Source organism: Paralichthys olivaceus, chromosome 19 (assembly GCF_024713975.1).
Source record: "Paralichthys olivaceus isolate ysfri-2021 chromosome 19, ASM2471397v2, whole genome shotgun sequence".
Taxonomy (NCBI): Eukaryota; Metazoa; Chordata; class Actinopteri; order Pleuronectiformes; family Paralichthyidae; genus Paralichthys; species Paralichthys olivaceus.
The window spans coordinates 18,653,238-18,676,924 of record NC_091111.1 but is presented as its reverse complement, the minus strand read 5'-3'; the positions used below and the strand labels follow the sequence as shown (position 1 = coordinate 18,676,924).

Sequence of the window (23,687 nt, the reverse complement as noted above, 5' to 3'; positions counted from 1 at the left end):
TTCACACAATTAAAGGTTGAACATAGAAGAGAGAGACACAATTCAGAGCTGATTGTAATTTTTTTTTTTAAAATTGCCTTATAAGTCATTTAATCCGACACCACACGAAGGCAAAGTTGGTGTTGTTTATTATCTTCAGCGAGGAGTTTTACTCTTCACCCGTCTGTCGACTTTACAACCAAAAAGAGATGTTGTGGTCTTACAAATGCTTTTCACAGAAAGAACCAGAGATGTGTGAAGACAGAGACCAACACAAACTGTCGATTAACACACACCACAAACAAGGACTCAAACAGGATGTCAACACGGTCGCTCACTGGAGAGAGCTTGAGTCTGTTAACTAGGTTTATAGATGGCACAAATACAAGTAGGACAAAATGATTCTGCCTGCTATTCATGTGTGAATCATTGTCAGGAAATTTGTGCAAACTTCCGCTCTAAAAGGTCACGCTCATCATATTCTTCCAAGGTTGTGTTTGCTCGTACCTGAAGATGAAGATGTAGAGGACCGATAGGTTGAGCGGCAGCCCCAGCGCGAACTCTCCAACCATCAGCCAGGAGAGAGCTTTATAATGAGTAGTGAAATTTCCGTGCACAGTACAGTTGTGATCATTATTTGTGATGTCGGCCATAATAACGGTGGAGGAAGTCGAGCCGCTTCCACAAAAGTGGGAGAAGTTGCAGTGAAGAGCAGTCGTCCTGTTTGATGAGGCTCAGCAGCAATGTGAAGAAGAAGAAGAGTCACAAAGTTTTATCCTTCATGTTTCAGGCGTCTCCTCTGCTCAGGCTCTGGATCCCCTCCAGACTGTGATCAGTCAAGTTCAAGGAGCTCTGCATATATACGCTGAAGGAAGCGCTGAGCAGACCAACACCTTGTGTCAGTGTGTCTGTCGGGTCTGTGTGTGAGAGGCTGCCTCGGGTTCTGCAGGGAGGAAGAATATATAGTGAGCTGGAGGTGTGGTTTAAAGATACAGGATCTGAGTGGAAACGAGTATTAGAGACGTGGGTTTCATCTTTCCAGCTAAAATGCCTCCAGAAAACAAGAAAACACACACCCACACCCACACACACACACACACACACACACACACAGTGGCAGTTCAAGGTGATTTCCTTTTCTGGAGAATGGGGGCAATGCTTGTGAAATTCCTCAGGGGGCTGTTCATACAAAAAACACAGTGCCTCCACACATCGAGGGATCTCTTCCCTTTACAAAAACATCCCCTTTAATATCGAACTCTTCAGGTCAAAGACCAACAGGAATGAACTTTATACTCACTTTGTTACATAGATTTAAAAAAACATGTGAAAAGACTTTGGAAGGAATAAACTGCATTTAGTTTTTTTCCCCAAATACTCATAACACAACCAAATACTCACAACATGACCAAATATTTACAGCAGATCTCTTCGTGAGGGGGCGGCTGGTGGAGGTTTGAGCTCTACTGAGTCAAACCGTAACAAATCAAACCTCTATTACATTTCATTGTCATTAGGGTTTGATAAGATCATCTTAGGAACTTAATTATTATTTATCTGCACATACTCTTGATTTCAAGCTTTTAAATAACAGAGGTTGTGTATTTGTATCCACACACAGTGTCTCTCTGTCCCAGACATGCTAAGTATGTGACATGATACAAAAGAGCTGCTCTACTTCTGCAGCAAAAGACATGTCTGAACACAGCGATTGTTTTTACAGATGTGGTTTGTTGCCAGTGCATCTTCAGTCCAACACAGTTATTGCAACATCCTCCTTCTTTCACAGAAGTTTAGCAATGAACACGTGTTTCCAATACTGCACATCTCATCCTGAAACATCTGTTTCCTCACTGAATGCCATGTATACTCTCCAATTAATACTCTCTGTTAAGATGCCGCACATTAAGCTCCAAAGCATCGACAGCGCAGTTACACGGCAGCAGAGGGAAGTGAAGACAGATGCAAAGTAAAGATATATGTTGTGGTAAACACTTGCCCTGCAGAAACTCAAAAAGCATCATTTCCACAGTTCTACACTTCTGCATTTGTGTTAGACACTGTTTTCCATCAGTGTCGGAAATATCATCATTTTGTTGCTCTGTCAGAAGTGACTCCTGTCGCACCTGTGTCCGTCCTGAGAGGAAGATCCAGAAAGATCCAGAAAGATCCTCTCGTGTGACTCCCCATACTTCTACGTTCTTTTTTTCCCCGGTTAAAGTTTTTTCCCCTCACTGTTGTCCAGTGATACGGACGGCGGGTGCAGCACCTTGTTTAGTCCTATAGATTGATTGATTGGTTGATTGGTTGATTGATTGATTGATTGGTTGATTGGTTGGTTGATTGGTTGGTTGATTGATTGTATAAATTGTAGTTGTCTTTACCCCAGAAAAGGCCCTTTATATTTAAATACTTTATATTTAAATACTTTATGTTTAAATACTTTATATTTACACTCTCTCTACGGAGGCCGTCATGTTTTTACATTTGTCCAGACTGGAGAGCGTGAGGTGAGGGGTGTTCAGCTGCAACATGACACTTCACCACTAAATTCTACACACTGCACCTTTAAAAAAATTGTCGTTCAAGGCTGTAAGATTCTTATAAAAAAAAAAAAAAATGACTTGACTCATCGATGAAATTAATGATATCAACATGGAGATAAAAAGAGTTACCAACTTCCCAAGATAAGATCTCTTATATATTCTGAAATCTGCTTTACCAAACCATGATGATTATCTTTCTAAAGAGCAGATCGCCTCACAGGAAAACTGCAACCAGCTTCACCACAGACCAAAGGCATTTACCGCTTAGTCGCTGATTCACTTTAAAGCAGGATGTCTTCACCAGGCCATAAATATGTATTTCTCACAAAATCACAGGACATTGCACAGTTTGCTTGAGCAACTGAGTTTGAAATCTTTCTGTGAATCTTGCAGCATCTCTGTTCTGTGCCGAGCCGCTTGTCCAGCAAGCTGAGCACCTGTTTAAAAACACTTTTAATGACGGCGGCAGATTCACACACTCCGTTGTTTACTTTATGTAATGTATGTGTGGAAAGTCCAAGAAGTTGATTGTGGACTGTTTTTTGGGGGGCTTTTATTTTTGAAGGCTCACCAACGTCTAATCTTTAATCTTTATCTCTGTGTCTAGTTTGAAATTTCCGCTCTGCTCTCTCTGGATTGACTCACTGCTTGTGTTGAGTTGAGTTGGTTCTTTATCTCTGGTTTTAAATTGATATAGTTGAGCTTGGAGGGTTTTAACATATTTTATTAAATCTTTTTGTCTTTGTTATTGTTTGGTTTGTGCAGTGTCTGGTCACTGGGCTGCAAATATGTGAAATAGATCAATTAACTTATCTTTAACTTTATTTACTGTAGTTAATATTTTTATTATAATCATTATTTTTGACCGAATGATTTTCTTTGTTCAGGGACGTACCAATTTATCAGTCGGCCGATAATATATCGGCTGATGTCTGTTTTTGTTTGCTGATGTAGAAAGTCATTTCTTACTTAATTAAAGTTCGGTTGTATTTGTGTTTTCTTGTTGTTTGATGTAGTTAAGTTAAAAGGTTTATGGTGAAACTGTAAAAATATCAAACCTCAATTCCATTTCTTTGTCTTAAGGGTTCGATAACAACATCTCAGAAATCATCGAGAATCTTTTATCCATGCGTCGGCCTAAATGTCGGTCGGGGCTCTGACTGTTTCTCCTGTTGTCTGTACGTCTGTTCTGAACAAGCAGAGCACGTTTCTCTATACGTTCACTCGAAGGATTCATAGATTTTTAAAACTTGAATGAGGAACAACCCACAGCCGACAGGAAATGTGACAGTGAACTTCTTCACTCTTTCTCCTTGAACCCTTTCAACGATCTCCTGTTTCCTCTGCCTCCTCAGCCCCCTGGTTTCCCAGCGTCGCCTGCTCCATCAGATGGAAGGAGGCCCGAGGTTCGACCTGCCCCCACATGTCTCAGCCAGAGTAAGAACCAGCCACTGCTTCACTCAACCATGTCGCATCACAAACAAAACAACTGAGCTTATCTGACTCGAATTTCATGTTTGCAAGTCAAACCCTGTTTTCCTGATACAATCAAACACAAGTATTTAAAACACCAACAACAGTTCAGAGGTTTTACATCGGGTCGGTTCAAAAGTTTTCTACATTTGCATGCTGCCACAAAGGAAATCCACAAGTATGACTGCGTATGAATCAACAGATGAACCTAAGATGGAGAGAGAGAGGGTTGAGACTCAGTGTTTTCTAACAGTGCAGAAAAGCCTCTTCAGGCTCAGGTTTGAAAACATGATGGAGAGGCTCCCCCTGTTCCGCAGCACAGGCCAGTGCATTCCTGGACACACCCTGTCTGTGTTCACCCACCGTTCACCGGGGGCGTTGCACCAGGGGCGTTGCACCAGGGTAGGAAAAGGTCGTCTGGGGCCCTGAGCTGAGAGAGGGCCCCTCGAGAGTGACTGATTCCAGTTGTTGCTTCACAGCAAAGACAATTAGTGAGAACCTCATTAAATTCTATCATCGGTTATTTGCGGGCGACTGGAACAAATCATGGACTGAAACCTGTGCTGGTTGTCCACCAATCAGAAGGTCGGGGGTTCAATCCACTTCTCCTCCAGTCGGCGTGCCAACGTGTCGTTGGGCAGGACTGGTGTGTGGCGCCGAATGAATGTGTGTGAACGGATGAACGTGGTCGATGAGACTGGAAAAAGAGCTGAATATATAAATAATTATAATAAACTTAATTTATGTACCTGGTTACCAAAAAAAAAAACACAGGCGCTTCAGGAGCTTTTCATCTTGTGATTTGTGGTTTAACTAAGTCACCTCGCATTTTTGATTTTCACTCAAGTGCAAGAATTTCAAGCATTTATCGCTTGAATCAACACATGTTCATTCCAGAGCTATTTATTAAAGGTTTAAATCAACACTAGAAAACCACACCCTTCTCTTGCAGGACCGTGGCTACGATACCGTGCAGGAGCTTGTTGACACATGAGATTAATGTGTGACACTCTGGGTGCCAGCCTCTACATGCACTAATCACAGTCTAATGATTCACTCAGATTTCACCCACATAGTTTTCTCACCTGGATGAAGTCAGTAGAAATGTATTTATAGGTTCAGCAGCAGGAAATCGTTGACACATTTATTTCTATATATATATCATCGCTGGTTTGTGCTGCTATTGTTTCATAAAGCAAATATTGGGACAATTAGAGCAAAATAATTACATAAGAAGTCAGAGTAATACTTTGTGTACATTTCTTACATGTGACTAATTATTGGAGTTTAAAAGATGTTCGCTTTCAGAATTCCTTCTTCTGCACAATTCTTAAGTTTTTAAATGATCTCACATGTTTAGAAATCACAACACTAACAGTACTTGCTTGTGCTTATCCAGGATCAGGTTAATACAGCTGCAACACTGCTGCGTTCTCGTCGGGATGACTTGTCAAGACTCGTAAACACCCACAGGCCAAATTATTATAATTATTTTCGATGCATTGCAGCACTCTCTGGTTCATGCACTTTTAAGGACGCGCGGAGAACACACACCCCTGCAGATCTAATGGGTTCTTGCTCAGGTCATGCCCCACCCCTCAATAAAATTTCATGGCAATCAGCCCGGTAGTTTTTGTGTAAACCTGCAGACAGACAGTAATAATGTCACTCAGTAGAACACACCGAATTTCACACACTCGAATATTTCCGTTCACTCAATGTGTCTGACTCATTCAGTTTGTTTTGTAGTAATCCGTCAGGTGGATTTTCTGGAATCACGCTTGAAAACCTGCAAACAGGCAAACAAACCGAGAATCGAGGACACATGCCGGTGCGATTGTGTCGAGTCACAAACTAATTAAAGTGCTTTGAACACAGGGAACAAAGTAAACACCACAGCTCTTAGCAGCGTGACGTTGCTGCTTTAAGTTCAGCGTGTACATGTACCTGTGTTGGTCTTGACTTAATATTTGCAGGGTTTCACACAGTGACACATTGTTAGTGGTGCGGATGTGACATTTGCTGAGCCTCATCGTTGACAATTCAGTGTTTGTAAGTGTGCGTTCTGTGGACAAAAGTGGGCGTGAGCTTGTTTTTAATCATGTTGTTAGTACAGAGCTTTAAAACGTCTTTTATCAGGAAGCGGAGGAGAAGAGTCATTTAAAGGGAAATGAAGTCTCAGTTTTCTAGAATAAAGTCATAATATCCTGAGAATTAAGTCACTTTATTATTACATTAGAACAAAATTGTGTTATAACGAGAATAAATTCAAATTTTGCAGGAATAATGTCATAATATTACAAGAAAAAGGCGATGTGTCATTTTATGTGTCACCTGTGGTCAGTTTGGGAATATAAAAATTTCCGCTGTTCTTCGGTTCTTCTTCTCTCAAATGTATTAAAATTTCCAATGAATTCAGTTTGTTGCGTAACATTTCACAACACAAACATCTCATTGTGTTATTGGATGTGACGTTAGTGTTGACACACGGTGATGCATGTCGTCACACAGATAAGAAATATCGTTCACATGAAATGAAACACGTTCACCACGCAGCGACACACATGCCCCCTCATTCTGCCGTGTTACTGCTGATAACATCACATGACTTCCGCAGCTGCAGGTCTGAGTGAAGTGTTTCTTATCTCGTGAGTTACGATGATTCATAATTTTATAATGTAAACGTTCAGTATCTATCGGCCCCTCAAAGTGCTTCACACATTTGTGTATCGGTGTGTTGCTCGAGGGCATTGATCTCCCGAACGGTCTGATGAGTGGACGACCCACTCTATCGCCTGAGTTTGAGTGTGTGTGTGTGTGTGTGTGGATTTTGTCTGTTGGATGCAGGTCTGTGTGTGTTTGTGTAGTCAAATACAAATGGCCATTAAAGTCGGTTCCTGAAATCACGACAGGTTTGTGAAGCGCTTCCCAACACAATGAGGGATAGTTTATTTAAACTTGATTAAAAATGAAATAATCCTGGACAGAAAATATAAATACGCCCATCTCTCTCTAAATATTTACACAGTATAAACAGTTGTACGATTCATTAAATCCTCATTGATGACCGGCTTCCTGTATGGGCCTTTTTAATAAACTCTTGTGTACCAGGGGTGTGAAGGAATTCATGCTTGTGAATATTACATTAAACTTTCTTTTCTCTTTTTTTGACCTTGTTTTGGAATTTCTCACCAAACTTTACACAAAATCCCTTTGACCAGATTTAAACACTTTGCGGCGGTTCGTTTTTCTTTACTGCGTCAGAATCCAAACCTTGTTTCACAGTTGGAGCTCAGATAGATTCTCTGCGAGACAGACGGGTTGGACAGATAAGATTCCTGCGCTTGGAAGGAATCTCTCATGGTCGTAACTCTGCCGCTCATTTCATTGTCCAAGACAAACAGAAGAAACAGATGTGCGTACTTTAGCTGGGAGGTGTCGCCCTTACAAATAGACCCTAAAGAAAATCCACCAACATTAATATGACAATACACAAACTTGTAACTAAAGAAGATGCGTCTCCACTTCCTCATGTTGTACAAAAAGGAAGCTAAGGCCCAATGTAGGAAGGACTCACAGACAAAAAAGCATGACATTGACCTATAGTCCACTTTGTAACCTCACTGTCCCACCCACTAACATGGAGGAGGCAGGGCTTATCACCCATACAGCAGCCAGCCACCAGGGGGCGATCAGGATGTTGTGGCTTCAGGAGGGGGTAGCTGTCATGTCGTCCAATTTTAATTACAGTTTATTAACACTACACATTTTGGACAGTCGTGTACCTCTGTACGTGTCTTTTTAAGAATCGTGAGAAAATAGACGTTTAGATATCAAGTCTTGTCTCCGTGGCGTTTACTTTTCGGACGCCTCTTTCACAAAGTTTTTTTTTGGGGGGGCACGCCGTCAGTCTCGTGTCGGAAAAAACAACACAACAGGCAGCAGCCGTCCGTCCTCTGCGTTCCATTAAATGACTTGATTGCGCTGCGGCTTCGGTGTGTTTCCTGTCGAGCTTTCCACCGGCAGCTGATCTCCCTTCACCAAGAAGGGGAAATAATTGGAGAGATAAAGGCCTTTAAACTTGGTGCTGCAGAAGCAGTAGACCAGCGGATCCAGTAGACAGTCCATGTAGGAGAGGACCATGAGGCCATCGAACGCCGCGGCAGCTCCATCCTGCCAGGACTCTCCCTTCTCTTGGACCCGGACGATGAGCAGCACCATCCTGGCTATGGCGCAGGGGAGGAAGCAGACGGAGAAGACCACCATGACGGAGGTCACCAGGAAGACAGCTCTCCTCAGCTTGGTCTTATCGCCGACGGTCTTCTTCCTGAGCCGGTTGACGATGCGCACCGTGCAGTAGACCAGGATGACGAAGGGGATGACGATCTGGGTGAAGAAGACCACCTCTCTCAAACTGTCCACCACGTCCTCAGATCAAAAAGAAAAAGAACTTTATCGACATGTACATCAACGACGGAGGCTTGTTGAAGATTGATGGAGTTGATTCACGGTCAAAAGTAAAATCTGAGTTGAAATCAATGTGGTCTGCAGAGGTGGAATAAGACCAGAGCTCTTATTTAAAGCAACACTACGCAGCTGTTACTGTGCAACAGCGCCCTCTGCAGACGCACATGGGGATTAATCCTGTTGGGCTCCTGAAATGATCCATTAGTTAAGTTAAACTACAGAAGTTTTTGAAGTAAGATTAGCATTGTACAGCTGTAGCTGGTTCGTTTTAACTGCCTTGAACATTCAGTGAATAGTTATTAGTAGTTAGTAGTTAGTAGTTAGTTGGCCCCAGTTTACGACGGAGTATTAAATTATTCCATTCATATTTTATTCCATTTTTTAATTTAATGTTTTTCTCTCATCTTTTTTTTAAATGAGAAATGTATACGTTTGTAAGAGGTCGTATAAAAACACTTATTAATAATTATCATAATTAGCAACCTCGGGTATTGGATCTTTAATTAAATGAAAAATATTCTCTGAAAGTATTAAGATTTAGTTTTTAGCGTGTCTTGTCCAAGCTGGCATGTGTTGTGTAATTTAAAGCTCTGCTGTGTCGGAGCAAAAATAGATCTGGAAACAGGCTCCATCTGAGTGGATGAGATAACCCCCCCCCCCCCCCACTCCTCTGAGAGAACGCCATGGAGCCACATTCTTCATCTGTGACTTCTCAACTTCTTCATCACAGCCCCTTGATTGTTATTATTACCATTATTATTATTATTTCCAACACTGTTATCCTGTGGCTGTTTTATGTGAACTCTGAAGTTCTCAAGTTGCAGTGACATAAAAAACATGCTTACTCAGCACCGTGTTGCAACACGGTGCTAACTGACAGCGTTGGAGTTGAAACAAGCGGTTAGGGACGAATCATCAAAGTCATCTCGCGCTGGAATGAACAGACTTCCCCCGGGAGACGCAGAATAAAATGAGAATTTACTTCGGTGCTGTGCTTCATTTCACACGAGAGAAGAATTTTATGACGTTACCTTTATCAAAGGATCGTTTTCGCCGCTCTTGTGGCTGTTGCAGCACTCGAAGGTCTTGAGCATGGTGGGGATGGTGAGCGGCAGCAGCAGCAGCCAGATGATGATCGAGATCTGAGGAGATTTCTTCAGAGCGCGCAGGAGATTCTTCCGGCCGGGGTGCACCACGTTGAAGTATCGATCTATGGAGGTCACCGTCAGGAAGGCGATGCTGGCCCCTCGGTTTAAAAACAACATGAAGAGCATGGCTTTGCAAACCGTGTCGTTCTTGCTCCTCCGCTCCCCCTGGATGAAGTTGGACGCCTTGATGGGCAAACAGAAGAGCAGGAGGATGTCAGCCAGCACCAGGTTGAAAAGGAAGATGTTGTTGGTGCTGGTTTTCCAGAACTTCAGCTTGAATATGAAGAGGTGGAGGACGGATGCATTCAGAGGCAGAGCCAGGATGAAAATCACAATCATGACAGCCGCATAGAAGTTATACAGATTCTTGTTCGTGGCCTCACAATCAGCGTCCTGGCTGTCGTTAGCAGAGAAGTTGTTTTCCATTTGAACGGTTTAATGCACCTGCCGAGCAAGAAGAAACCACTGTCCGACACGCAGGGTGCAAAGTATTCTGTGACGAGATAATATCACGCTCCAACAACACACACAAAAAAAAATCCTGCCAAACAAGTTTTCAACCTCCTCTCTCTCTCTCTCTGTCTCTCTTTCTTTCTCTCTCACTCTTATTTCAGTCCTCTAAAAGTTTCTCAAGAATCCTCCTTCCAGTCTTCTCTCGTGTGTTTGTGATCTCCGAGTCCTTCCGAGTTTTGTGTGCTGTTGTGCTGGAGTCTGCACCAAATCTGGAACTAATTCTCCCTCAGTGCTGCAGAGCCAATGCTGCTCAGCCTCGTCCCTGTGGCTCCTCCTCACCGCCTGAGGAGGTGAGTCACCAGCTGATTTTCCACTCTGCCACCAATGGGGCTCGAATGCAAATTAGAGGAAGTTAGGACCGGTTCACCTTGATGAAGACTGAGTTACAGATATTTCTTGAAATGATGAAATCAGAAGTTGTGAAAAGCCTCGAGTGAGTGAAACAGTCCAACTGATAACAGATGAAGTTTCTGTGTGACAGTTTCTCACTGAAGCTCCTGGGTTGTTTTTTTAAAACTCAACGTCTCAGCTGATGCTAAAATTGCCGCGGAGGGAAGTTCAGATATAAACTCGCAGATGTGGAATCCTGGGAATTGGTGACAGATTTACGTGCGGCCACGTGGAGGCGGACGCAGCGGCGCTGTCAATGCTTTCTACTATGTAAGGGAAAGTAAAAATGAGTTGCGTGGAATGCTCGAGTCCTGAGGGAGGAGGATTTCTGTAAGGAAGCAGGCGAGGGGGGTTAACCCAAGGCCTCACGCTCAACTCTGCATGCTTCAAACTCCTTCTCCCCGTCAGAGACAAGTCCAGACAGCTCGTCCAACATTCAGACTTTTTCCAGGGAGAGGTTTCTGAGACGAGGGAGAGGATGTGACCTCTGGAGCAATAAAAAAAAAAACTTAAATGTGTTTGTTGGATTTGTTTTCCGAACGTTTCTCTCTCCTGTGGTCGTTGAATGGTTTTATTTGGAGACAGGATTAAATCTTATCAGATGAAAACACATTCTGTGTTTGCGTCCCCGCCCCCTTCACTTAAAACTGATCCTTGACCCCTCTACCCTACATCTGCTGAGACGATGGGTTAATTGTTCACCGCGCGGGTTACTCAGTGACCTGCAGTGGATTAAAGATATAATGCGTAACAATCATTAAAACGTCTAAAAACAATAGAAAACACCAACACGACTGTGCTGCCAGTCTTCGTTATTACAGTAAACAACAGAAGAGATGACTGTTGTAAAGTACATCAAGAACAAAGCTAGTAAATAATAAGAATGTGCTGTGAAACTGCGTAACAAGTTTCATTAGAACACATTTCATAGGAAAACAGGCGAGTTTATGACAATGATCAGAAACACGTGCAGAAGCACAACAGCATTCTAAACAGATGAATTCATCAAAAAAGAGAAAACCTCATTGAAGATCCTGGTTTGTTTGTTGCAGGAGCTCAGGGAGATTTGCAGCCCGTCAGTCAGACAAACAATCCAACAACTGTACCCAGAATACCGAGCAAACCTGTGACTCCGCTAACACTCACTGAAAAAGTTGTAGCTCCGACTGTAAAACACGGCCAAGCAGAGTTTTCTCACTTTCATCCAGACGAGTCTCACAGGAGGACGAGAAGTTTGACACTCGACACTCTGAACCGCGCAGCGTCGCTTCACCTGCAGATTCTCTCTGGATTATACTCTGTGGTTTCTCTGCAGTGTGATTCACAAAATGTGGAAAGTTACCAAGAAATAATCAGACAGAAAAATAGTTTCCAGTCAACGTCATGTCTTTACCCATTTTTAAATCCTTTTCAAACATTTTTCAGAGGGAACCTCTAAAAGTCTCTTTTCCTGGATGTTTGTATTTGACATTGACTTTTACATTAACCTTATTTTTCTTTTGCTCTTTGTTGTTTTATTACTGTGTTTTTTTTTTTTTAAAGCACCAGAGAAATAACAGGAGAGTTGCTGCTGCCCGACTCTTAAACCGTTCACGAAGGTGCATGGCCGATGTTTATCTGACCAGAATATTTTACACTGTGTTCTTTTATTTTTATTCTTCAGTTCTGTCCCGGCGCCAAGTTGGATTCCATCTGCTTCGAGGAAAAGCTTTGAGAATCGCGGAGAGTTTGTTGAAGAGCAGCAGGAAGCTCATGAGCCCAAACAGCTGAAGGTATATTAAATATACATAATGTATTAGTTTAGTATAAACAGTCATTTACTGTGCTACATCAGGCAGCAACTAGACGAGCTTTACATTGATATGAAGTGAAGTAATAAGTGAAAACATCAAACTAAACCTCAAAACACATTAATTATATTTCATTTATATTTAAAAGCAGATTTGCATTGTTCAAACCAATAAATGTGACAGAAGCTGACATTTAAAAAAATTCCTTTATTTCATCTGTTCCCTGGTTCTCACCATTCAGATTTAACTGCCACTCTGTGAAAGGTTGAATATGAACATATGGATTATTGTTGTTTTCCCAGAACAATGGTGCATCGGTGAGGTTGAAACAAAGACGTCACTTCTTGAGGAAACGTGAGGACATTTCCAGGATGAACAGAAATAATTTGAAGGTCAGTGACCAGCAGGAGCTCCAGAGGAGGGCGTCTCTCCGCCAGCAGCAGCAGCGCAGCAGGAAGCTGACGTCTGGCGTCCGGAGATGCACCTCTGCCTCATCGAAGGTCTTTAAAGATGGAGGAACATGCAGCCGGGAGTTTGGGACTTCACAGGACTTCCACTCTGGTTTATTCAATCCTCAGACATCACAGGATCGGACAGAGATCCAGGCTCAAACTGAAACTAAAGAGATCAGGGAAATTCACATGACAAAAGAAGGGAATGGAAATTTACCATTTCAGTCACGACAGAAAAAGTACAGAGCCAACAAACCCACAGGGAAAACCAATTTAGAGGAGACGGAGTCCAGAGTTGTTCAATCGGTCTCCGAGCTGACAGCGTCTGTGAGCTCAGAGAAAAGGCTGAAGCATCAGGAAATGGAAAACATGGGTGAAACTGCAGGAAAGTTTGTGAGTGAGGACGAGGTTAAAGGTCAGATTGGGCTGGCAGCACCTCAAGGAGGAATGTCTGTGGGATCAGGCGGTGCCACCTCGAAGGATCGGTGGGAAAAGTCCCTCCAGCAGAACGACCCACACGTCTGGACGCCCGAACATCCCAACGCTGCAAATGAATCAAATTTAGTGCAACGTTTCCACATTTCCCCCCCTGTGAGAGAGAGCAGCGTGTCCCCTCGGGCCTGGAGACATCAGGAAGTTATTGTTAGTTCTGAGACAGTGAACGACCACATCGAAAGAGTCCCAAGCTCGGATGTGGAAACTCAATCCACAGGCCGCGATGAAACAAAAACACACTTTCAGCTCCGCCAGCGTGGGGAGTCGAGACCAGGAAGAGACGCAACCTCACACCGGGTCAAAGGTCAAAAACAAGCTGCAACAGTGCGTCTCTCTGCACCGAGCGGCACGACTCAAGCCTCAACACCTCGGAAACGCAGCACATTTCCCACGCATTCCTCCGCAAGCAGCAGCAGCAGCAGCAGCGAGGGTGAAGATAACCCACCCTCACAGTGTCACCAGTTTCCCAAGCTCCCCTCCCCCCCTCGCTGCAGCGGCCCGCAGGAGTCAAACTGCTCAGAGGACGGTTTCACCAGCGACGCTCCCAGCGAGGCTGAGGACGGAGGGATGTTACCGTGGAAACAGAAGCAGGACCTGAGGCATGGTCCAGGTCTTCAGCAGCACTCGAACAGAGAAAATATGACTCATGGTAATTTGTAATTGGTTTCCAGTGTTTCTTTTTAGGGTGAGTTGTTCCTTCATGATTATTGATTGGAAGTCTGTATTGACTCTGTGAATCAAAACACATACGTCGATGGAAAAACCTCATTGTAAGATTTTAAGCAACTATTTGTTTTGTTTTGATTTATTTAAAAAACAACAAATAGATAAATAATTTAGATTTAAATAATAATAATCAATAATAAAAAATAAATAAATAGAAAAAAGAGTCTATTCTATTCTATAATATTCTCTTCTGTCAAATCCCATACACTTTCCCTATAAACCCAGTTTGGGAAATTAAATATCAGTAATAGAAATGAATAGATAATAAAAATAAAAGAGATTAAAACTACAAACAAGAGAAATAAAACTCCTCAGGTTAGGGAGTGAAACACAAAGACTCTTAACTCACTCAGCGTTATTGTAAAAGTGTCATTTAAAGAGGCTGTCAGGCTCATTTGAATTAATTCCTCTACATCTAGACTCTAGATAAAGCCGCCACATTACGTGATCTTTTCAACAGGGATGCAACTAAAATTTATTTTTTTGAAAAACATCGATCCAATATCAGTGTTGTGCTTAAAGCAATTTCTGGAACTTGTTAAAAATGTACCAACTGCTGATTTCATGATGAGTCTGACAGAGCGATGCAGCTGCAGGAGGCTCTGCAGGTGTTTCCTCTTCAGATTGATCTTCTTAAAAATCTCAGTTTCTTAATCTCCAGCGGTTCAGACAGCGCTGAGGAGAAACTCGCTGAAACCAGAGATGGAACATGATGATCCAGATAAAACAAAAACGGCGCAAACATTCTGGGGATTTCACAGGTAAGAAAAACCAACTTGTGGTTTTGCAGCTGAATAGATGTTTTTGTTAATTCTGTATGAAATCTGTTAAAATCTGAGCAGCACTGCCTTCTGCAGGAAGTAAGTAGGAGTGGTTTATTATCTTGTTCCTTCACCTAACACGTCTTTTTATCAACAAAACATTCGTCTTTCATGTTAATCTGCTGCAATCCTGCTAAATAACAAAGGAGGGATGAAAAGATGACGTGCATGAAGAACCCTGTTTTTTCAGTTCCAATATCTTACGCACTGAAAATCAGTTTTTAGCAGGATGGATTATGATTGTGATTATTGTCGTTTGTTTAGTCTTTTTTTTATTTCTGATAATTCTGCAGAGAACCAGTGGAGGGATGCTGCACAGGAGGAAACAGAAAAGAGGTCATGAAGAATCAACACAGTCTGAACGAACTGGAGTCCAGGGACGTCCAGGTCAGTGTCTGGTGGGAGCTTCGACATACGCAGGCTCGTATCCGACAATATTATCAGTAAAATACAACAAAAAAACAAAAAGGGCATCGTGACAAATTGTAAAAGCAACAAAAGACAATAAAAAAAAAAATTTAAAAAAGCATTTCATAAGAAAAGAGTAGAAGACAAAATAAGAGAATAAATAAAAAGAATTAGAATTAAAAGAGTTGAAATAACGGCGCAGTGTGAGGAATGAGTAATTATTTGATTTAATAAAAAGCCGTGGCAGACAGGAAAGTCGTCAGCATTGGTTTTAAAGACCAAAGTTTTCCAGCTGACCTGCAGTTCTGTGGGAGCTTGTTCCACCATGGGGGGGGGGGGGGGGGGGGGGGGGGGGGGCGTGTTTCTATATCTAGTATCTACGTCTCCATGAGCGACGGGTCGAAATTCTTGAGTGGAGGCTCCATCTCATATTTTTTTTTTGGAAATAGGAGGTCAGAATGTTCCGACACCAGACTTGTCTGGAATGCAGCACAAAGACGGACCGCACCTGGGAAAAGCAAACAGGGTCAGTCCGAAGCAACGCGGCGGCAAACTGACAGAAAGAGTCGCCTCTGACCTGGGGAGTCGCCCAACACGTAGCCCACAGATACAGGCCTGACTGACTAACTGACTGACTGACTGACTAACTGACTGACTGACTAACTAACTGACTAACTAACTGACTAACTAACTGACTAATTACTAATTCTTTCCAACTTAAATCTTCAGACGTCTGGTCCTCATCAGGCTCCAGTCACTCAGACACTCAGCAGTTAAACTGATTGTTAGTTTCAGGGAGTTTTGGTTTGATTTGGCTGCAGCGTTGCAGCAGCAGCAGCAGCAGCGGCGTTGCTCAACAAGCTGCTCCAGTGTTTCTCATGACCTCATGGTTCCTGTTTCACAACACGTTCATCGCTCCTCGCAGACTTCGCCAGGTGAACCGATCCCTCGTGAAAGCGCTGCGTCATGCTCTCCAGCGTCGGAGCCAGAGCCTGGATGATTATTTACTCTCCTGCAATTTCCTTCAGTTTTTCCCCGAAGCCATGAATACCGCCCACTCCTGCAGCACGTAAAACGCAACTGGTACTGCCAGTGTTTCAGGGCTGCAGCGATACACTCAGATGAGAAGAGGTTTAAGAGGTGACATGTGACTCAGTGGAGAAGCAGCAAAACGTATAAGGACACAACATATCGAGCACTCAGAGGACATGTACACAACAGAGCAGTGCAAACCAGAAAATAGATTGAGCAGTGCAAAATACTTTTATACTTCACATTATTATTAACTTGAAATCTTGATGAACAGAAAACTGACAAATAGATTTAAATCATAAGAAACGAACATAATCTTTGTTTATTTAGTTCCTGGGGGGGGGGGGGCGGATTTTCATATCAGTCGATTTGTTGATTATCACGATAAGAGAAACATGAGAAACACTAAAATCCTTCACACACTAGAGGTGGATTGATCCTCACTGTGAATAACGCAGGATCCGTGTATTTATACCGAACCTTTGTTATCGTGTGGTGATCGTAGATATTGTTTTTATCGCCCTGGTGATGATGCGTTCACGCCTGTGAGCGTTGCTGCTGTAATTCTATGAGGAATGTAGATTTTGCCATGAGCAATTCAAACTCTGAGTTAACATGTTCAAATGATCTGAAAATGTAATTTGCTTCCCTCGGGTTCTCACAGACGCGTCACATTTTTTTTGGTTCTTTGGAACCAACCAACAAGTTTCTGCCTGTTTTTCCTCCCTGATACATTCATCTGCCTGTCACACACTGGAAAGCACAGTTGTTGTATTTCAGGAAACGTGGTGGAACAGCTGTTGGACACAGGTTGAACCTACCAGCGCTGGGCAAACTGAAATAAGATGATTCGAAGCTGAGGGGCGCTCTCAAAGTTTTCAAATCAGATTTGCTCGACACAAATCAACGTAAGCTTTATTATTTCACAGACCGATAAGAGTCGAGTTTTTATTCCAGGTGTTGCACTTTTTAAATTTCCCATTCCCCGAAATCGTTCAGTGAATCACTTGGGAGGTTTCCGGGAAAACACACCGGATTCTTTCACTTTGATTTTGAGTCGAATGAACGAGAAGGTGTGAAGACATCAACAACCTGATGGTGTAATTCTGTAAAGTCAGCTATAAAAAAATATTCCCAAGAGTTAAAGTCAACACATGAGTCACACGTGGAGTTCACAGTGTTGGGTCCTGTGTGTGTGTGTGTGTGTGCGTGCATGAAGCAGGACGGGGGTGATTGGTCGGTAGTTCGATGCCACCTCCAGGAGCTGATCAGAGAAAACTTGGAGCTGAGGAAGAGACTGACTCTCACTCCACAGCGCTGTCTGCAGGCCGGACGATGCACTGCACCGACACGCTCAGCGAACCAGCAGGAACAAAAACAGGTTTGACACCGATACTGAATCTTCTTATTCTGATATATTTAAAAAAAAAACGTATCTTCCATTTTAATCCGTCAAGTTATTCACATCTGTTTTCTTTTCGTTATTTTATCTCGAAGGTTCATTTCACCACGAAACACATGAACAGACTCGTTCGATGCAACAAAAACTCTAAATGCCACAAAACCTGCTCGGTAACATTTTGGTCTGAAAAACATCTGCACCGGCAGAGAAGTGTTTTCATTTCCACGAGTTACAAAACTGAAACCTGTGGTCGTTGCTACGTTCAGTTACGTTATCTGTTGTTTTGATCGCTTGTTCCTGAGAATCTGTTCTTCGGACACAATCAGAAAAACAGAGGACTCGGTCGTAGACGAGGCCTCACTCTGTTACTCTCAGAGGACGGAGGACACGTTTGTCCTTTATCTCCGTGGGTAGATGAATTTCCTGGACAGACTGCAGAGATAACGCCTGCACGTGAGACACACTCACACTCTGGGGCTCGCGTGAGAACATTTGATTCTCTCTTCCTTCACTTCTCTCCTCTCTTATTCCTTTGAGCTTTTCTTCAACGCTCATTTCAGCCGGATGGATTCCACCTGTTGATGAGGAGGTGCGTGTTCGTGAGATTTGATCACGAGCACAATCAGAACCTGAAACCAAAACCATATGAGGCAACAGGCTCCGCTTCACTTGAGGACAGGTTTATAGAACTGAGGTCTCAACACCACAAGGAGTCATTGATGGAGTCAGTCGTCATAGTAGACGACCTGAAACACTCAGAATGAAACAATATTTGATATTTGTTGTATCTGCCAGTGATGTGGAATCAATGCGTCTCTATTAAAACTAGTTTGACAAAAAGTTAGAACCTTTACAAATGAAAGTCAATGATTAAAACAGTAAAGACTCATTAATGCTGCAGCGCCAAAAGGAATCTGTTTGAAAAACGTTCTTATAAAGAAAAACCTGTGAAGTTGTTTAAAAGCTGAATAAATTAAATGTCTGAAACGAGTCGTAATGAATGAATGAATGAATTGATTGATGAGAAAATTGTTGAATCTACAATTTGAATTCATGTTTGCGTAAGAATCTGTTCATGTGAATGATTCTCGCTTTAGTTTATCTCTTAAACTAATTTAGACAAAATTTAAATCAATTTAAACAAAAAAAACAATTTGCATTTAAAAGGTCTAAAATAACAAATGGTAATATTTTGAATTTGGGAGAATCGTGCGTGTGTGTGCACATTCTGACTTGATGGTTTTTTTAATCGGTCTGATTGCTCAACACAGAGAAAGTTTCAGTTTCACTGTTGTGCTGGTTTAACGTCCTGTGGTTTCCTCGGCCGGTAGAAATGAACGAAGCTACGCTGCCCTCAGCTGGTCCTCGCTTTACTTTCTCTCCTCACTCTGGAGAGAGATGAGGTTTTAACTGAGCTGAGATCAGACGTGTTTTGCTGTAATTGCTGCTGATTTGTCCGTAAAGAAACAATAACTGTTACTGAGCAGTTCTTTAATTGTGTTTCCTCAATGAACACTTTTCTGTTTAAATCTTTCAGGCATCAAATGATTCAAGTGTATAAAACTCTGTTAAGTGGCCTTTAAGCTTCACGGCAATAATTCATGAGGACGAACAAAAGACGGTGTCGAAGAACACGCTGACCTCATTACATGTTCATGCGGCGCAAGTCGATACGCTGCCCGAGTCACTTCTGTCAGTGCCGAGCCTGATTTCACCCTGACAGTTCAAACAGCGACAAAAATACATGTTTTCACAAGTGAGCAGTGAAATACATTACATCACTAAATACTACATTTTACTAAATATAATGTAAATAAAGTCTGAAATAAAATCTGAGATCTATCAGAGAAAATAAAAAGAATGTTTCACAGAGAATTAAAAACATAGATAAATATGTATATTTTATGAATCCACAGGGGATGACGGATAATCCATCATTCTACCTGCAGGAAAAAAAAAAAGAGAGTGCATGTTTACAAATCTTTAAATCACCTTCGGAGGGAAACGTTTTGTCCTGATGACGGTTTCTCTCTCTGCCCAGCTTCGTCTTTGTGACGGGAGCTTCCTGCTGACGAGGAGAATCATTTCCACCCAGAAAACAAAAACTGTCTCGTTCTTCAACGGAGACGTGAAACACGTTTCAGAGGACGGGAGAGTGGTGAGAGCTGAGGTTTTCTCCTTGAACTTTGTTTGGATGCTCTGTTGTTCATGCTTCACCCGATAAAAACGTGTGTGTTACAGGTGTATTATTACGCCAGTGCACAGATTACACACACCAGCTGCCCAGGTGGTCTGGAGATCCTTCACTTCCCCAACAAGCAGATCGGTAAGAGACGTGTCTGGAGGGTGAATCTATCAGGGGACTTGTATATTATATATATATCTCATATATTTAAAGCTTTAAAACAATGCTTTCATCTTAATGTGGAAGTTTTCGCTTGTAGTGAGGAACCTACAGAAAACGATCTGCATCGTCTGAGAGTCTTAAGATGTTTTAATCAAACAAAGAAATGTTCTTGTCTTTATTTTTCCAAACTGTGAAAAATAAAGGAAAAATCAAATACATAGAAAATGAACATTTCTCTCTCAACTTGAACAGAGAAGCGACACCCCGGAGGGAGAAGAGAGATTTTATTTCCGGACCAGACCATCAAGTCTTCGGAGCCCGACGGCAGCGAGAGGACGATCTTCAGCGACGGCACCATCGTTCTCGTTTCACCGTAAGACCGAAGTCCCCGTCTCATTGAGGCTGCAGCTAACAGGTGTCCTCGTAAATAGATAAAGCTGTCCCACTCCGACAGATCTTCACATCATCCACTGGATGAGGGAGCAGGTCCTGGTTTTACTTGAAGCGTCCATCACCTTTAAGATGTTTCGTGTCCTGGCTCCTAATTTAGATCCTTTAATTCCCCACAAACCTTCAGAGACGTCTCCTCACTGTCCCCGAAAGATGAAGGGGACAGAGTCTTCGCAGTCGGGACAACTTGGACAAGGAAACAGATTATTCTATTGATTATGGTGAAGCACTTTGTTTTATGATGATTGTGATTATTATTATCTTCCAGGTCCGGTGAGAAGATGATAGATTTCTCCAGCGGTGAAAGAGAAGTCCACACTTCTCAGTTCAAGAGGAGAGAGTATCCCGACGGGACGGTTAAGACCATCTACCCCGACGGACGCCAGGAGACCAAGTACCCATCAGGCCGAGTCAGAGAAAAGATGAGAGTCGCACAATCGAAATAGATGCTTGTGTTCACGTGGGCATGACGACAACTTGTGTACTGTTTGTGTCACAGGAGTATTTCTGTTGATCAAGATCATGTGGCAGCGCTCGTCCTTCATCTGAATAAGTGATGAACTTAATAACCTAGCACTGTTAAGTCTCCGTGAGCTCAAACTGTGAAATTGATTAAATGTCTTTAATTCAACAACTATAAATGTGTTAAAAGTTTCTACTCATTTTACTAAACAACTGACAAAATGACACAACAAGGATTTAATATAATTAATATTATATTATTAATAATAAACATTAATAATAATAATGTGTTTTACCACTTTTTGGAAATTGATGAAACACACAAAAGAAATCTAAGGATAAAAAAAAAAAAAAAAAATCCAGAAAGTCAAAAAACAATGAAAGAGAAAAATGCAATAAAACATTTTTAGCTCCGGTTTCTTCAAGTTGGTTTGAAACATTGTCTGAGAGACGGAGGATCCTTCGGGCCCCAGAACAGAGAATCAAAGTCGTCTTCACCCTCCACCTCCTTCTTCTTCTCCTCCTCCTCCTCTTCCGCTCTCCTCCGCTTTGCCTCGTCGGACTGACCTGGAGTCAGCTGACCGGTCAGCTTGTGAAGCTCCTGCACGACAATCTTCACGTCCAGTTTGTGTCGTGAGGCCTTCAGGGTGGCTGCGTTAAACGGGAACGTCCGGATGAAGTCTCCGACTCTGACTGGAGGAACGTCTGGTCTTCTCAGTGCAGTGGATTCTGGGACTTTACTCCTACAGTGAAACAATCACAACATTTGTCCGTTACACTTTGAGAAGAGTTGGACGCTTTGACTTGAGGCAGCTGCTGAACATCAGCGTGATAAGAACGAGAGAAACCTTTGAGAAAGTTTTGTTTTTTTCATGGACCAGACAAAGTAGTTTACCTGTAAATGTTCGGGAGCTTCAAGGCCACAGCAGATGGTTTGAATCCCAGCTCCCTCTGTCGGATATCAGGGGCCTTCGAAGAAACGTCCGTCTCTCCTGAGAGCTTCGTCTCAGGGTTTGTAACCTTCGGCGCCCGAAGACCCCTGTTGTCCCTCAGCCACGGTGCGAGGCCTGGACGTGTGCGTCCCTTCACCACTGACACGTTGTGGTGTGTCAGGTTCGGCGTCTTGTCGCTGTGGGTTTTTCTGTCCGTGGAGTTAATCATCGTGACCCTGGCTGCACACGTTTGGTTCGAGTTAACTGGGGGAAGGTGTCTCCGGTGGTCCGCCACAAAAGCATGTTGTCTTGGGTTCATGTCTTTAGACTGTGGGACAGTTTGTAGCAGAGGGAGTGAGGACAGAGGAACGTCAGAGGGCCGGGCGACGTGGAGACGAGGCTGCCTGTGCTTACGTCTCCGATAGGCTCTGTCTCTCAAGCTGTCGATCGACGTGTAGTTCATCAGATCGATCAGATCACCGATCAGTCCTTTCTTCACTGTGACGTCAGCTGGACAGTCCAGCGTCAGCGCGGGGCTGTAGTTGACCTCCAGCAGCCAGGGCTTGAACTCGACGTCGACGAGGATGTCGAAGCCGAAGAGCTCCACGCAGTTGGGACAGGAGGGAACAGAGGGAGCGATGGTGAGGAGGGTCAGCGTGACGATGGTGTTGATCCTCTGCCACAGAAGAAGCTCGTCGACGTCTTGGCTGTGGAGGAAATGTCGGAACTTGCTCATGGTCCACTTGCAGCCTGGGCCCACTCGCTCTTTTTCGGCTCTGTAGAAAGGACCCAACTTGTTGATGCTGGTGTTGGTGAGGTGAGCGAACAGGTTCTGCAGAGACGCCAGGTTGTACTTCTCCGTGGCGAAGCGCACCAGCCCCTCTTGATGAATGTAAACAGTCAGCGGATGGAAGCTCTTCACGCACACGTAGATCCTCAGGTCGAACTTGTAGCCAGAGATCAGCAGAGGGTCGCTGACGTACCGCTGCACGATGACGGAGCAGTCGTAGACCAGGTCTTTAATATCCTGGAAGATGAAGATCCCTCTGCCTCTGGAGAGATCCACGGGTTTGCAGATCCAGTAGAGCGGCGGCCCTCCGGTCAGATGCAGTTTGTCGTATGCGGCCAGGAAGCGGGTGTAGTCGTTAGGGAGGATGAACGCGGTGGGACTGAAGTCGTAGAGCGATGAGCCCCACGTGGCTCTCATCCTCCTCAGGTTTCGTGCCAAGAAGTCCTAAAGAAAGACAAGCAGTTCTTTCTTTCATTCTGTTAAACAAACATTTATTTGAATCCAGGGACAGATTTCTTATTAATGGAAGTCTGTGTCTGGAGAACAGATCATCTCCTCGTCTTCACACTTGTCACGTGTATCGCAAAGAACCCAAACAAACGCAGTGACGATTTTGGTGTGAAGTGGACCCACGATAAATTTGAGGGGATTCAACAACGTAAGTGACATTGTTGAAGAATCACTGATTCATGGCATGTACTACAGCCAGCCACCAGGGGGCGATCAAGATGATTTGGCCTCAGGTGACACATCACGTCTAGAGTTGCTATGAAAAGATTATTTGACAACATCATCCGTCATTTTGAGTCTCAATGTTTTTGGTCACGTGTCAGGACCGTCACCTTGCGTGTGATGCCAACCGTCTTGGGATGGTGGTTGAGGCGCTGCCATGGCAACAGGTTGTGATATTCGGAGCTGTGGAAGGCCGCGCGGCGCCAGTGGAGGTTCCAGTCTCCCTCCTCCCGTTGTCCTCCGTCATATTCTTCCCATCCTCGCTCCAGGAGAACCTGTCTCAGCAGCTCTGGAGCCCTGTCATGAAGTCTGAACACCAGGGACGCAGCCAT

General features: G+C 43.4%; 4 protein-coding genes across 4 annotated transcripts in view; 1 reads left to right on the top strand and 3 right to left on the bottom strand.

Annotated features, from left to right (window-relative positions):
* Positions 1 to 936, bottom strand: part of LOC138405558 (12-(S)-hydroxy-5,8,10,14-eicosatetraenoic acid receptor-like) — a 4,498-nt gene extending 3,562 nt beyond the window's left edge. Inside the window, exon 1 of the mRNA XM_069514897.1 lies at positions 487 to 936. Within this exon, the coding sequence (XP_069370998.1) occupies positions 487 to 632 (146 nt within the window). The 5' untranslated portion in view covers positions 633 to 936. The remainder of the gene's footprint in view (positions 1 to 486) is intronic.
* The window catches only part of LOC109640837 (uncharacterized), a 25,881-nt gene extending 4,801 nt beyond the window's left edge, over positions 1 to 21,080 (top strand). The window contains exons 4-13 of the mRNA XM_020105031.2: positions 3,881 to 3,962; positions 12,180 to 12,288; positions 12,609 to 13,902; positions 14,641 to 14,740; positions 15,094 to 15,187; positions 17,460 to 17,621; positions 19,684 to 19,800; positions 19,884 to 19,968; positions 20,242 to 20,362; positions 20,708 to 21,080. Of these exons, the coding sequence (XP_019960590.2) occupies positions 3,881 to 3,962; positions 12,180 to 12,288; positions 12,609 to 13,902; positions 14,641 to 14,740; positions 15,094 to 15,187; positions 17,460 to 17,621; positions 19,684 to 19,800; positions 19,884 to 19,968; positions 20,242 to 20,362; positions 20,708 to 20,885 (2,342 nt within the window). The 3' untranslated portion in view covers positions 20,886 to 21,080. The remainder of the gene's footprint in view (positions 1 to 3,880; positions 3,963 to 12,179; positions 12,289 to 12,608; positions 13,903 to 14,640; positions 14,741 to 15,093; positions 15,188 to 17,459; positions 17,622 to 19,683; positions 19,801 to 19,883; positions 19,969 to 20,241; positions 20,363 to 20,707) is intronic.
* gpr31 (G protein-coupled receptor 31) lies at positions 6,206 to 11,809 on the bottom strand. The gene is made up of 2 exons (XM_020105035.2): positions 9,497 to 11,809; positions 6,206 to 8,426 (listed from the first exon to the last, which is right to left on the bottom strand). Exons 1-2 carry the CDS (start codon positions 10,037 to 10,039, stop codon positions 7,965 to 7,967), a joined length of 1,005 nt encoding a protein of 334 aa, XP_019960594.1. The 5' UTR covers positions 10,040 to 11,809; the 3' UTR covers positions 6,206 to 7,964.
* On the bottom strand, positions 21,047 to 23,687 carry ttll2 (tubulin tyrosine ligase-like family, member 2). Its single transcript, XM_069514895.1, has 3 exons — positions 23,466 to 23,687; positions 21,797 to 23,067; positions 21,047 to 21,644 (listed from the first exon to the last, which is right to left on the bottom strand). The coding sequence occupies exons 1-3, from the start codon at positions 23,685 to 23,687 to the stop codon at positions 21,323 to 21,325; spliced, it is 1,815 nt and encodes a 604-aa protein (XP_069370996.1). The 3' UTR covers positions 21,047 to 21,322.